At 35.0% G+C, this 16,262-nt stretch overlaps 1 protein-coding gene across 1 annotated transcript in view; it reads left to right on the forward strand.

Annotated features, from left to right (window-relative positions):
• The window catches only part of CTNNA3 (catenin alpha 3), a 1,652,440-nt gene that overhangs the window by 126,044 nt on the left and 1,510,134 nt on the right, over nt 1–16,262 (forward strand). The window contains exon 4 of the mRNA XM_060092416.1: nt 11,275–11,394. Within this exon, the coding sequence (XP_059948399.1) occupies nt 11,275–11,394 (120 nt within the window). The remainder of the gene's footprint in view (nt 1–11,274; nt 11,395–16,262) is intronic.

Below are 16,262 nucleotides of genomic sequence, written 5' to 3' on the forward strand. Positions count from 1 at the left end.
CAACGGGAGAGGTCACAACAGTGAGAGGCCCACGTACCGTGGGAATAAAAAAGTTAAGAGAAAAAAATATTTAAAATAGCTATGACTAAAAATATGATAAAATTATACAACATGAATAGATGTAAATTTTGAGAACAATAATATAAAGTGTGTGTGTGTGTGTGTGTGAGAAGTAAAAGTGCAGTTTTTGTATGCAACTGAACTTAAGTTGTTATCTGCTTAAAACAGACTGTTATATTTTATGTAAACCCCAAAGTAACCACAAAAAATACAGTAGAAGTTACAGACACACACACACACAGAAATCAAAGCATATCAATATAAAAAACCCAGCAAAACATAAAGGAAGATAGCAAGAGAGGAAAAGACAGAAAAAATAACTAAGAGATTAACAAAAGCAACAGATGAAATGGCAATAGTAAATCCTTCTCTATCAATAATTACTTTAAATATAAGTGGATTAAACTCCTCAATCAAAGGACACAAAGTGGCTGACTGGATTAAAAAAACAAGACCTAACTGTATGCTGTGCAAAAGAAACTTACTTTAGATTTAAGGATACATACAGGCTGCATGTAAAGGGATGGAAAAAGGTATTCCATGCAAATGGTAACCAAAAGGGAGCAGGAGCTATATTTAGACAAAAGGAAGTTTAAGTCAAAACTATCAAAAGAGACAAAGGAGGACATTATATAATGATGAAAGTGTGAATTCACCAGGAAGATATAACAATTATAAATATATATGCATCCAACATTAGAGAACCTAAATGTATTAAGCAAACATTGACAGACTGAAGGGAGAAATAGATAGCAATACAATAGGTAGGAGTCTTCAGTACCTCACTTTGAAAAATGGATAGAACATCTAGACAGAAGATCAACAGGGAAACAGAAGACCTGAACAATAGTATAAACCAAATGGACCTAACACATATATGGAACATTTCACCCAACAGTAGCAGAATGCACATTCTTCTCAAATGCACACGGCTCTTTCTCCAGGATAGATGACATGTTAGGTCACAAAACAAGTCTTAACAAATCTAAGAAGATTAAAATAATATCAAGGATCTTTTCTACCACAATGGAATGAAACTAGAAATTGACAGCAGAAGGAAAACTGGAAAATTTACAAAAATGTGGAAATTATGTGACACACTTTTGAACCATTAGGTCAAAGTTGGAATCAGAAAGGAAATTAGGAAATTCTTTGAAACAAATGAAAATGAAAATATACCAAAACTTATGGGATGCAGCAAAACTAGTGCTAAGAAGGAAGTTCACAGAGATAAATCCCTACATTAACACATTATTGACCAGAGACCTATTAATACATCTTTTGTTACCTGAACGTTATTGACTGGAGACATATCAATACGTTTTTAGAGAGTGATACAATTAACATCACCATGCGAAGTTGTTAGAGCTTAAAATTGATCAGGGGTTCATTATACAACTTATGATTGTCATTATCATTCACATTTTTCTCTGTTAGGTTTTTGTTCCAACATTGTGTATATTATAAATTCAAGTTTATTACTGTAAAATTTAAAAAATGACTCATCATGAAATTTTGAGTGAAGAAGAATTTTTGGTGAATTTTATGCAGATACTTTCTCTGATTGTCCAGGTGACATATATACTAGTGTCTGTGAAGATTATAGTTCTTCAGAATTTAGTTCTGATTCAGATTATGTGAATATTAGACCAAGAAAAAGACAAAAAACCTTAGTGACTGATTCTGATACAGAAAGTGAAAAAGAAACTCACAGTACTAGAGAATGCTCCTTTGCTTCTACAGAAGAGTGGCTTGAAGACAACATTTCACAAAAATTTGAAGGCTTTACAGGTGTGTCAGGTGTAACTGTTGAATGTAATAACCCGCAAAGTGTTAGTGAAATAACATAATTAATTTTTGGTAATGACTTTTTCGAGTTGGTCACTTCTCAAACAAACTTGTATTACTAACAGAATGAAAAATCATATAAAATGTATGATAAGGCTTTAAAATGGACTGATGTAACGAATAGTGACATGAAGAAGTTTCTTGGATTAATAATTTTGATGGGACAAATAAGAAAGTCACACTGGAAAGAATATTGGTCGACTGATCCCTTACTTGAAATACCTATCTTTCCAAAGATTATGACAAGAAGAAGGTTTGAACAAATAATGACATTTCTTCACTTTAACGATAACTTAGAAACTCCACTCCTGCAGACAGAATTTCAAAAGTTAAACCTCTTTTGGATTATTTTCTACCAAAATTTCAATTGATCTATATACCAAAATGAGAGCTATTACTTGATGAGGCAATGATAAAGTGGAGAGGACAACTTAGATTCAAAACCTATAACCCTGGAAAACTTACAAAATATGGAATTTTGGTTAGGATGGTTAGCAAAAGTGAAACTGGATATATATGCAACCTTGAGATTTACATGGGTGAAGGAAAAAAACTGCAAGAAACAATATTATCAGTCTTACAACGTTATCTTGGTTCATGGTACCATATTTACCAAGACAATTATTACAACAGTGTGTTCACAACTGAAATATTGTTGAAAAATAAAACCAGAGTTTGTGGGACTATAAGAGGGAATTGTGATCTACCAAACCAATTAAAGGAGACATCTAAAAACCTACAGAGGGGAGAAATGGCGTTCTTATGGAACGGAGAAATGATTCTTCTTCTCTGGAAAGGCAAGAGGCTAGTCTGCATGGTGACAACTATTCATGATGCCTCCATAGCATCTACAGGAAAGGAAGATAGGAGGACTGGCCATCAGATAACTAAAGCCCACTTGTATATTAGAGTATAATAAATATATGAAAGGAGTTGATTGATCTGATCAATATCTGGAAAACTTCAGTATTCTCCAGAAAACTCGAAAATGGTTTATTCAATGCTTTAAAATTTATTGTAGCATAAATGCACAGAATAAAATGACTTACACGCAATTTTTGTCAGCAATACCTAGAGAATGGGTAACTGACCATTCTGGTGAATGTAGTGGCAGTCTTGCACCTGGTCCTTCTTGTGGTGTTTCTAAAAGAGCCCTGTGCAAAGATCCACCTTGTCAACTATCAGGTAAAATAAAAGAACATATTCTAGAGGAAATAATAACCACAGGGCTAAGAAGACAAATGCAGTCAGAAAGTGTAGAGTCAGCTCTTCCAGGGGAAAGCAAAGTGAAATACAGTATGTTTGTAATAGATGTTCTATTCCCCTGCACAGAGGTGTCTGCTATACTGCCTATCACACTCTAATGAAATATTAGAATGCTTTAGTAAGACATGTACAAAGCTTCAAATAAATACATTAAGTGCAAAATAAGTTGCTGATATTTATTCAAACTTGGGTGTTTCAGTATTCACTTACATAACAAATTGCCAGCCACAGGTGTTAGTTTCTGCAAGAATCCCCCAGTCAATAATGTGTAAAAAAGAAGAAAGATGTCAAGTGAGAACTTAACTTTATACCTCAAAGAGCTAAAAAAGAAGAACTAAGCTCAGTTAGAAGAAAGAAGAAGAAAGGAAATCACAAACATTAGAGCAGAAATAAATGAAATAGAAAATAGGAAAATGAGAAAAAACCCAACAAAACTAAAAGTTGGTTTTTTAAAAGATAAACAAAATAGACAAACCTTAGCTAGACTAACTAAGAACAGAAGAGAGAAGACTCAAATAAAATCAGAAATGAAAGATGGGACATTACAACTGAGGGCACAGAAATAAAGAATGATCATAAAAACTACTATGAATAATTATACACCAATGAACAATACCTAGAAGAAATGTATAAATTCCTAGAAACATACAACTTACCACCAAGACTAAATCATGAAGGAATAGAAAGTCTGAACAGACCTATAACAAGAAGGGAGATTGAATAAATAATCAAAACCTCCTAACAAAGAAAAGCCCAGGACCAGATGGCTTCACTAGTGAATTCCACTGAACATTTAAAGAAGAATTAATGTCAGTGCTTCTCAAACTCTTCCAAACTACTGAAGCAGAGGGAACACTCTCAAACTCATTTTATGAGGCCAGATAAGAATACTACAAGAAAAGAAATTACAGGCTAATATCCCTAATGAATATAGATGCAAAAATATTCAAAAGTATACTAACACACTGAATTCAATAGCATATTAAAGGATGATACACTATGACCAAGTGGGTTTTACGTGGTATACAAGAATGGTTTAACATATGAAAATCAATCAATGTGATACAGCACATGAACAGAATAAAGGGTAAAAATCACATGATCATTTCAATAGATGCAGAAAAAAAGTTTGAAAAAAATTCAACATCATTTTATGATGAAAATTCTCAATAAACTAGGAATAGAAGGAAAACACCTCAACATAATAAAGTCCATATATGACAAGCTCACAGCTTACATCATACATAATGATGAAGAGCTGAAAACTTTTCCTCTAAGATCAGGAAAAAGACAAGGATGCCCACTCTCACCACTTTTACTCAACATTGTATTGGAAGTCCTAGTCATAGCAACTAGGCAATAAAAAGAAATAGAAGGCATCCAGATTGGAAAGGAGGAAGAAAAACTGTCACTATTTTCAGATAAGATGATATTATATACAAAAAACCCCTTAAGACTCCACCAAAAAAACTGGTAGAACTAATAAACAAATTCAGTAAAGTTGTAGGATATATAATTAGGATATAGAAATCAGTTGCATTTCTATACACTTATGATGAACTAGCTGAAGAGGACACTAGGAAAACAATGCCATTTACAGTAGCACCAAAAAGAATAAAATACCTAGGAATAAATGTAACTAAGGAGGTGAAAGACTTGTAATACTGAAAACTATAAAACATTGATGAAAGAAATTAAAGAAGACACAAATGGAAAGACATCCCATGTTCATGGATTGATAGACTTAATATTGTTAAAATGTCCATACCCAAAGTGATCTACAGATACAAAGCAATTCCTATGAAAATCCCAATGGCATTTTTACAACAGAAATTGATAAACAGCTCTACAATTCATATGGAACCTCATAAAAACCACAAATAGCCAACTCAATTCTGAGAAAGAAGAACAAAGCTGGAGGCATCACACTACTCTATTTCAAAAATATTACAAAGCTGCAGTAAACAAAACAGTATGGTACTGGCATAAAGAGAGACATATAGATCAGTGGAACAGAATGGAGAGCCCAGAAGTAAATCCATGTGTATACAGTCACTGATCTTCAACAAGGGTGCCAAGAACACACAATTGGGGAATTAGTGGGCATAAAGTTTCAGTTCAGCTATGTGAATAAGCTAGAGATCTCATATAGAACATTGTACCTATAAACAACAGCAATGTATTTTATACTTAAAATTTTAAGGAGCATGTATCTCATGTTAAGTATTCTGCCATAATAAAATAGAATTAAATAAATAAATAAAATAAGTTTTGTAGTAATATTGAAGAAAAAAATCTAAATAAGTGTATCTATTTCTCTCAAAAATCCCTTGCTCAGAGATGCTCAATAAATAATTATTGAATTACTCTTTTGTTCAGTCCTCATTCACTACTAAATGGGCATGAATTTAATGACAGTGGTCTCTTACAATTTTATGGAAATTAAAAATTTATAAAGCAGTAATCTGTAAAGCTAGATTATTTGCTTTTCTAGAGCAAGAGCTATTTCTCTTTTGTTTTCCTCCATTTCTTGCATGGCTGGCATGTTGCCAGGCCCATGTTAAAGATTTGTAGAATGAATGTATTTCATTTTTCCTCAGCTGATTTCACATCAATCTTATAAAGCAGGCAGGCAAGGACAATTTCTCCCATTTTACAGGTAACACAATCAAGAATTGGAGTAGTAGTGACTTGTCCAAAGGTATGAAATTATTAAATGACATAACAAGGACTTGAACCCAGATTTCAAGGCCATTGTACTTTCAACTCCACAGGACTACTTCTAGTTTAGATTTCAAGCCCAATTTTGTTCTATGTTCTTAATTTAACTTTGGTTATCATTCCTTACAGTAAAAAATCATTTGAGATATATGTGGCCTTTAATTTTCAGCTTTAGCTGTAAACTTCCTTTTCATGAGTGATATTATCATCTGGTAAGTTCATTTGGAAAATATGTATGAAATTCAATGGATTGAGTTCAGAAAATGAAATAATTTTTTTCTCAATATTACTTCATTTTGGTTGCTCTGTATTTGCCATATTTAAGTAGGGTGGATTAGCCATTTCTTATGCTTAAAACAATTTCTTTTTACTCTAAACATTAATATTTATAGAGCATTAATATTTAGTCTTTGCTCATTCCTTCCATCTGCTTTAGTTTCCAGAATCTTTTGGCACTATTTCACACTGATATTTTAGGGACACTAAGATCACACTTGGTGATTCGGTACTTTCAGTCAGGTCCTTATAGGATACTCTCTTGTATAGATAATGCTGTGAGTATGGAATTTTTTTTTATGTTATAGGTAACATCTAGTACCTTGTACAAATGCACAAAATATTAAATAAGGAAAAATGACAACTGTTGAGCTGGCTATTCTTTTGGAGCAATGATACTCAATATTTTTTCATTATGGGAATTAGTAGGCTGCTGGAGCTGTGGAATTATTTGATTGTATTGATCTGACTACAAGAGGAAGCCAGGGCATTGGCAGTGAGTGCCAGGGAAACTTTACTTGCCAGAGCCCTGGCTGCATTTTTTCCTGCTGCTTCAGCTGGTTTCTTCTTGTCCTCTTTCTCAAATTACTCCATGAATCTACATAATTTTCATGAACTCATTGAATGTGTAGTTTGTATAGAACATTGGCTTAGATTTATTTCAAAACATGTTGTCGGGAAAAGGAGGAAAATATATTTGGGAAGAGGGTATGCTGAGTCAAACTAGATATTTTCTTTTCTGCCTTACTCATGCTTCTCTTTTCTGCAAAGCAAATTTTCAGTTATTTTAATGGGAGATGAGCAGTCATGGTCTCTGTTGTATTATTTTGTGGATTACTATTATTACTATTTTGGGACTTCCCTGGTGGTACAGTGGTTAAGAAACTGCCTGCCAATGCAGGGGACATGGGTTCGAGCCCTGGTCCAGGAAGATCCCACATGTCACGAAGCAACTAAGCCCATGTGCCACAACTACTGAGCCTGTGCTCTAGAGCCCGAGAGCCACAACTACTGAGCCCGCATGCCACAACTACTGAAGCGTACATGCCTAGAGCCCGTGCTCCATAACAAGAGAAGCCACCACAATGAGAAGCCCGCACACCGCAATGAAGAGTAGCCCCCGCTCACCACAACTAGAGAAAGCCCGAGTGCGGCTACAAAGACCCAACGCAGGCCAAAAATAAATAAATAAACAAACAAACAAATAAATAAAAAAAGAAAACACTCTGGGTGTGTTTACGTTGCTTTTATGGTATACAATACTTACTGTTTGGGCTTAGAGATACTGTTTGCATCTTCTTATTCTCATCTGTTGTGTGTGAAATTTGGTAAGGTAGTCAAATAGGACAGAATTTGGATTTCTTTCTCAGTACAGAGACCATTTTAATATTCAGTTTTGATATTTTTAGAACATACCTAGGTTTGTTTTGGATTCAAATTTATTCATTGGGCTTTTTTTAAAAGTTTGAATTTGGTTTGCAATGAGTTAAAAATATTAACACAGGATAAATTCAATGTTCAACAAATTATTTGGGGGTTTTGGTTCATTTAAAATTCCCACTAAAGACTTTGAACAGGTAAAATCCAAAAATATTAAAATATCTTAGATTGTTTGTGCTTCCTTTCCCAACTTCAACTGAGAGGTCATTTATTTTGAGAAAGTCAATATAATGAGACTACAGTGCACTAAACTAATGTAGAAAAATCTCAAGAGGTCTGTTTCAATTATCAAGCACAGTGGCCTATTGGAACAAAAAATTTTCAAATCAAGGCAACATTAAATCTCTTTAAGTAAAATATAAGTCTCACCTTAACCTTTGTCTTATTTTTGTCTTCTGTACTTCAGCTGCACCTGCAAGGTAAAATTATTGCTTTTACTCTATAGCATCTTTAAGTGTATATGTGAGCAGATGGGACTGGGATATGTTTGATAGGGATCTAGCTTAAAGTTATATTATAGATTTTGTATGACCTCTCCTTGACAATTATTTGTTGTTTTAAGTGAAAAAATGTACTTGAATGAATCATCATATTTTGAGTACTTGGAACTATTTAGTATCAATAAATGGAGGATGTAAGTCCTGATAATGAAAGTTCAAGCTTAAATCTCCACATTATGCAAACTCTGATGTTTAATGAAAACATCTTGTGGGGATGTATCATTACTGGATTTTCTCCCTTTTTTTCTTTGGCCATAGAAATATTACCTGGAAGTATTGGTTTTCATGTTTCTTATTTTGAAGCCTTGAAAATATGTTTACCCTAAAATCCCTATTTGGAGTTGTATAAAATTCACAGAGATAAATGTGAAGAAGAAATAGTTAAGAAATAGAGCTAATATTTCTTAAGGAAGAGAAGATGCAGGGGATGAAGAATGTTTTAGAATTAAACAGGTTGATTGGTAAAATAGCTTATGTTAATTTATATATAAAATTATTTAAATTGTTTAGAATCTCAGATCTGGTATTAGTTTGATTTGAACATAGTGAGAAGGGACCAAGAAGTGGGCAAGGCACAGAAATGATCATACAACATGATAAATAGTTTATATAAAGGTCATTAAAATTATGTTAAAAGAAAGTTGTTTACTATGCTACAAAAGGGGGAAAATGAACAGACTTTGGCTGTTTAAACTGATGGGAAGAACCAGTTCCCATTTAAGGCTCTGAAAACTCCTTTGAGGCCCACCTCAAATTCCCTCATGTCTTCTATATGACCTGAGTCTCTCTGTCAGTATCATTTTTTTATTTTTTTAAAATATTTCACCATGTTACTTTTTTTTTTTTTTTTTTTTTTTGGCCATGCCTTGCGGCATTAAAGATCTTAGTTCCCCGACCAGGGATCAAACCCATGCCCTCTGCATTGGAAGTGTGGCGTCTTAACCACTGGACAGCTAGGGAAGTCCTACCACATGTTACTTTTATCTCCTTTTTTGCACTCCTTTTACTACTTTGCCTTGTGTTAAAGTTAATGGTAGAGTAGAAAAAGCATAAACATTATAGTAAAAACAGTTCCATTTTGAAATGTATAGACATATCGAATCACTATGTTGTATACCAGGAAGTAACATAGGTCAGTTATACTTCAAAAACAAACAACTAAACAACCAAAAAAAAAAAAAAAAAACCACGTAGAAATAGGGGTCAGATTTGTGATTACCAGAGGCGGGGTGTGGTGGGAGAGGGAATTGGACAAAGGTAGTCAAAAGGTACAAACTTCCAGTTATAAGGTACATAAGTACTAGAAATCTGATGTACAACATGATAAATATGTTTAACAATGTTGTATGTTATATTTGAAAGTTAAAAGTAAATTCGAAGTGTTCTCATCACAAGGAAATAATATTTTTTTATATTTCTTTAAAAAGAAATATAAAATACTTTCTTAGAAAAGTATCTATATGAGATAATGGATGTTCACTAAACTTACTGTGATAATCATTTTGTGATGTATGTAAATCAAATCATTATGCTGCACACCTTAGGTTATACAGTGCTCTATGTCAAATATATCAATAAAACTGGAAAAAAAGGAACATTTGGCCTAATATAAGGTTTTGTGGTTCTCAAGAGAACCTGGACAAAGCCAGATTAGGAGAAAAGGCTGGGTGAAAGAAAAATTAATGAATGTATTGTTTTTATGAATTAAAATGATGTATTATAGAAAAAAAATGGTTCAAGCTTTCTGAGTCTCAGTTTACTTGTAGAATGGGAAGACAAATAGGAACTCCTGTGGTTCTTGTGAGGATTAAATTGGAAAGGATAAAGTATCTGGCACTGAGCAGGCACCCAGTAAATGTCAGTATCTTTCCCATTTCTGAGTTTCATGTCTAATTTCCCTGGTAGTCTATAAGTTACTTTAGGGCAGAAAATATGTTTTATTTCATAGTGCCTTGTGCATAGTAGGCTCTAAAAGATTGTTTGTTGAATTTAATTTATCGTCCTGCTGTGAAAGTTTAGCACAATTATTTCCTATTTCTTTTTCCTCTGTCACCTTGGATTGAGATAAACATGTTGCTTTCATGAAGTTGAGGATGTAATTCAGTAGAATGCCATTATAATATGACTTATTCCATGGAGTTTGAAATAGTAAGGGTCAAATCATTTCCCTGGAAACTTAATTATATTCTATAAAATCTTATTAGCCTGTCTCATAGCATCATAGTCATAGTGGAATTCTGGTGTGTTTAAGATGGTGAAGTCTCTATCTGTAGAATTATATCTAATGGCACACATTGAGAATATGGAAATAAATGACATAAAGAAAGAGCAGATGCAAATGTCTTGCAAATATTACTTGACATTTTCAATCACTAATCCTCTAAAGTATGTTCTAATTTACTAAAATAAGCCAAGAATTCAATTTCTTGTGAGCTCCTTTTGCTTAATTATTAGTAGCAGAACAATATTCTGTGATACACTGCAATTTGTCTTCTTTGTGTTTATCTAGTATCTGACTTAAAAAATGAATGGAGCATTCTGATTCAGCAGAACTGATTTCATTAACTCATGTCCGTTATAGAGCAGAAATGAATAAATGTTTGCTGAACATGCTACATATGCTTCGATCATCAAGACATTTGTTCTCCTTCTCAAAATATAAGATCTTGAGAGATCTTCCTGGCTGAAATTTGCTGGGTGCCTATTCTGCATAAATGTTTCTATAGAGGCAAGTGGCTACCTTTACATAAATTTGTTTCCATGATTGGGATGTGAGAGCTCTTTTTAATACTTTCTCATTATGATTTAAAATTATACATTCATTGAAATTTTTTTCTTTAGGAGTAGTAGCAGTGTATCCTAAGACATGAAGAGTTAAAGAAAAAAAATTTTTAATGCAGTATGTTCTTTTGTTAGAATGAGGACTAAACAGGCTTCTCATTCATGCAATAATGTTGCTTGTACTTAGCACATAGTTTCTAATTCTGTATAATTGTGCCTAACTATTTAATTGAAAGACAATTAATTACCTAGCCTTTGTTACCTCTGTATTATGAATGGGAGAAACTGAGGCTCAGTATTGACTATTTGTCTGTGTTACTGGTTAGGAATTTGAGAAAAATATGCTGCTATCCTAATGATTTACTTTTGTTTTCGATTTCAGTTTCAGAGGACATTTGAGTCTCTTAAAAATGTTTCCAACAAATCTGACCTCCAGAAAACCTACCAGAAGCTTGGGAAGGAGCTGGAAAATCTGGACTATTTAGCCTTCAAACGTCAGCAGGTAGGATTTAGAGCTCTCCTTGGTGGACGATACGAACACTTTAGTCTTCTCGCCTTCCTGCCTGTCAGAGGCTCAGGTGGGTCTGGGGAGACTTATCTTCTAATGTTTAGGGCAGAAATAAGTTGTGCTGTGTGGTGCTGACTTGCCGTGTTCACACGGCTTCCTGCGGCATTCAACATTGTCCTTGCTTTTATATGTGCACTTTGGGGGTTTCCACGAGTGTCCTTATACCTCTTTTAAAGAAAACTCCTGCTGGTTTGTGAAGGTTCAACTACCCTTTGACTAAGGATGCCTTAGTGGCATAAAGGGAACCTCTATGTGGCTTGAACAGGTGGCTTTTATATTTGACAGGGGGATACGTGAGGAGAAAAACCACCTCAAGCCCAAGAAAAGGATGTGGATGCACATACAAGCTTAAAGAAAGGAGTCATAAATATGCCAAATAGTTTTTTTTTTTAGTTTAGATTTAGTTTTCTTGTTTGATCTCTGAAGATTAGTAAAAATTTGCTAAATGTGTAAGGTTAAAGGGAAACATGCTTTCCAAGTGCACGTCTTTTAGCCTCTTTTTATAGACCACAAGATAAATCGAGAGCCTTTAAATAGACTTTTATAGGGTTACTTTTAGAGTTCATATTTTATAATATTAATAATCATTAAGTTCTGTGTGTTTGCAAGATACTGCCATAGTAGGTAGGTACTTTTCCCAAACTGGATCTTTTCCAGTTTCTTCACAGCCACTAGGTGTCAGGATCATCAAGCTTTTACTGGGGCTGAGTGTTTATTCCGATCAGAACAACCAGTTAGATGTTTAAATTAGGTTGCATGAAATTCGGGAATGTGCTCAATGATGGATAGCATCTAGAAAAATGACTAAGTGGCTGACTCCCATGGCCAGGCACCGAGTCCATTACTTAAGACTGTTTTCTGTTAGTGTGGCAAAGGGTGTGAATCTCTTGACATTGCCTAATTTACAAATTTTGGATCTTTTGGAAGGGGGATTTCAAAGCACTACTTCCTTTATTTAGTTAAACCTCATGAAGTCAACATGGTGTGGTGTAGAAATAGTGACTTGAAAAGAGAATTGTGTTCTAGGCTCGGCTTTATAATAGACATTACGTGGGCATTTAACCTTCTCATGATCTTATTTTCCTAGGAGTTATATTTGTTTTGTAGAGTGTTCTGGGGCAAATGCCATACCTTTGCACATACCTTAATTTATATGAAAAAAGACACAATATCCATTTGTTTTATTTATTGATTTTATATTAGTGAAGGCCTAGGTATTAGCACATGTAACAGAAGCAATCACAGTTACTGAGAGCTACTACAGTAAGCTCCCAAATGATGCTGCTTAAAATTCACACTGTGAGTCACTGCTCTGGCCTATGTAGTTTTTAGTACAGTTTTGTTTCCAAGAGCCATATTTATACCACTGGGGGGTATTTGAGTTGGCAGGCAGTAGTCAGTGTCCTCTTCTCTTATCCTTTCTCATTAGCACATTTTCAGTGATTAGATTCTTACATTAGCTAATTGGGAATTTGGAAAAATGTGAATGCTTCAAGGGCAAAAGGACATAACTCTGGGAGAATGGCCTTGACGACAGACAGGTAAATTGTATGTGTATGTGAGAGAAAGATGGGCACGTCGTTATTTATATATGTATATGTATGTTTATGCATATATAAATCTTATATTCTATTTATTAGATGACAACTGTCTGCCACATAGTGTGATTAGAACATTTATGGATTAGATCATTAAATAATTGTGACAATATAATAAGGTTGGTTTTATGAGCACCATTTTACAGATGAGGAAACTGTGAAGAGAGTTAAGTAACTTGCCTAAAGTCACTAGGCAAGTAAAGCTGAGCTTCAAATAGGTATCAGTCTGACTACAAACCTGGGCTTTCTCCCATATCCCTGCAGGGAGCCAGGCTGGGGGGATACTAAAGTGAGGAGTTCTAGACATGCAGTATGAAGACAGTTTTAGGATAGGACAGACATGGGGCTTAAAGAGACATTTGAAAATGGGCATCTGATGAGAGGCAGGGACAGGGGCAGCTCTCTCCTCCTCTCTTTCTCTCATGCAAATTGTTCAGTATAGACAAAAACACAAAAGAATTTTTGAAAGAATATCTTCAGACAGCTAAGAAAATGTATAAAACTTTATGTTTACAATCTTTGAGTGTTATATCTAGTAACCCTAGTTCTAGTGAAATTTATTCACACAAGGCAATTTTTTTTTAAACTCAGAAGGACAAATTCTTGTGAAACAGACTTACCTGCATACGTAGAATACTGTCAACCCTTTGTTTTACTTGATTCTGCTTTTCCCTATATCTAGTGATCATTTTTTCTACCTGGAAAAGATGGAAGGGGAATTAGAGTGAAATGGTCAGAAAAAGGATGGTAGAGTAGAAAGAAAGTCAGGGACCAAAGAGCGGTAAAAAAGAGAGAAAGGGACTTATAGGGATAAGATAAGAGGGATAAAGTGAGGGAAATTAAACTATATTTGGTTTTATACTACATGCATTTAGTAAGTTAAAGCATTGATTTTTGAAGAATTAAAAAATCTCAAAATAGAGAAAGGGAAAAAAAGAGATGATTACAAGAAGACATAGTGAATGAGGGAGGTGGCAGAGAAGAGAAAGACAAACTTTGTTTCCCATTAGCTTCCAAATGTAGCAAAGCTTCCTAGAAATTTGTAATATTAACCAAGTTCTTCTGTACCAAAGCCACAGAGGAATTGTTGTGTTTCCTGGATGGGCAGGGTTTAAAGAGTCAGAACATTACATTTTCTCTGACTTGGTGGGATTTGTCTTTTATGTCCTATCCTACCCTCTGTAAAGTCCCCCAAACCTATAAACACACATTAGTAAGTTTCTCCTACTGGAAAAGATTTAGGTCTCTGTAAAATTGCCATTCAGCAAGAAAGCTTCTGCCTTATAAGGCAGGATGCTTTGTACCAGAGAATTAGTCATGTTTTGTTCCCTGGTCCAACCATATTTATCATTTCTCTTTGTGACAGAACGTAAGCTCTGTAAGGACAGGGCCTTGTCTGTCACCTTCAATGCTGTATGCTCTGCAGTGCAAACAGCAGCATCTGACCCATGGCTAATACTCAATAAATACTTGTTGGTGCTGTTATTGCTACGAACAAGAAAGCATGCCAAAAGTTTTAGCCCCAGATTATAGGCAATTAATTGATGTGTTTAACTGTACTTTTTTTATAATTAAAAAATATATTTTATTTATTGATTTTTGGCTGCGTTGGGTCTTTGTTGCTGTGCGTGGGCTTTCTCTAGTTGCGGCGAGCGGGGGCTACTCTTCATTGTGGTGCACGGGCTTTTCATTGTGGTGGCTTCTCTTGTTGCGGAGCACAGGCTGTAGGCACATGGGCTTCAGTGGTTGTGGCTCGTGGGCTCTAGAGCACAGGCTCAGTAGTTGTGGCGCAGGGGCTTAGTTGCTCCACAGCATGTGGGATCTCTCCGGACCAGGGATTGAACCTGTGTCTCCTGCATTGACAGGCGGATTCTTAACCACTGCACCACTAAGGAAACCCTACTGCACCTTTAAAATTCAGAAGGGTATTAACCCTGAGGCTTCCTGGATGCCAAACATTGACAGATTGCTCCTTGCCTTATGTATTATTTAGGTTTTCTCCTAACATATTTCATTTTACATCTATTTCTTTAAACAAACACAAAACATCAATATTACCTTAGCTATGAATTAGGGATGCTCAGTAAACTGACTATAATTATTTTCTTGGACTCTTTCATTAGATTTTATTTTCTTTCCCTTTCTATGACATTTTAAACATCATTTTGAGAGATTTCTTTCCCTAGGCCACATATATCCCTGGAATACTTTGCTCTATTCTTTTACTTTTTTTGAGGGTTGGTGGGGGTGGATTATTGTGCTTTCTCTCCTAGGTGTAAGCTTAGCCTTGCCTTTCCTCTCCTCCCCTCCCCTCCCTCCCCTCCCTTCCCCTCCCCTCCTCTCCCTTCCCCTCCCTTCCCTTCCCTCCCTTCCCCTCCCCTCCCCTCCCTTCCCCTCCCTTCCCTTCCCTTCCTTCCCCTCCCCTCCCTTCCCTTCCTTCCCCTCCCCTCCCCTCCCCTCCCTTCCCCTCTCCTCCCCTCCCTTCCCCTCCCTTCCTTACCCTCCCTTTCCTTCCCTTTCCTTTTTTTTCCTGCTCCTGCTTCTTTCCTGTTTGTTTGTCTTTTAAAGAGTGAGTGCTTACACTTCAACTATTCCTTGGGCTATATTTTAGGTTGGGGTACAAGCATTTCTCCATTTTCCTAATGTCAAAAAGACTAATGTTAAAAATAGCTTTGGTTGGAAAAGGTGAGAGAAGGCTGTGATAGATGAGGTGGTGGGATTCTCAGAATGAAGCCATCTGAAGCAAATGGATGACAAAGCCATATTACCAAGAATCTGGAGACTTTTTCAGTTTTTACTACATCTGAAAATACAGTCTTAGAGTTTATTTGCTTAGACTGTTTTGACGATACATAGGAACGGTAATAGCAAGCTGCAGCTATTATATAGAGCCCAGGTTTATGTATTAATTTGAGAGTTTATAAATCAAGAGATTTCCTTGGAGCTTTGTTTTTCTGGAATAAAATAAAATTAAGTTTGATATTCTAGACTCTAATTTTATTCCTTTCTTCTATTCTTATAATGCTATTATAAGTATTAAGAAGTGTATAAAGTAATAGCATTATAAGACACAGCCTATTTTCAGAAACTTCTAAAGTCCTTTGGTATGAATTAAATTTGACATTATTGAGTTGAACATTATGTAGACTGAAGCACACTTACACACTGATGTGAAAATATGTAAAATTAAAATATCATACCTCA

This window comes from Mesoplodon densirostris, chromosome 1 (assembly GCF_025265405.1).
Source record: "Mesoplodon densirostris isolate mMesDen1 chromosome 1, mMesDen1 primary haplotype, whole genome shotgun sequence".
Lineage (NCBI taxonomy): Eukaryota > Metazoa > Chordata > Mammalia > Artiodactyla > Ziphiidae > Mesoplodon > Mesoplodon densirostris.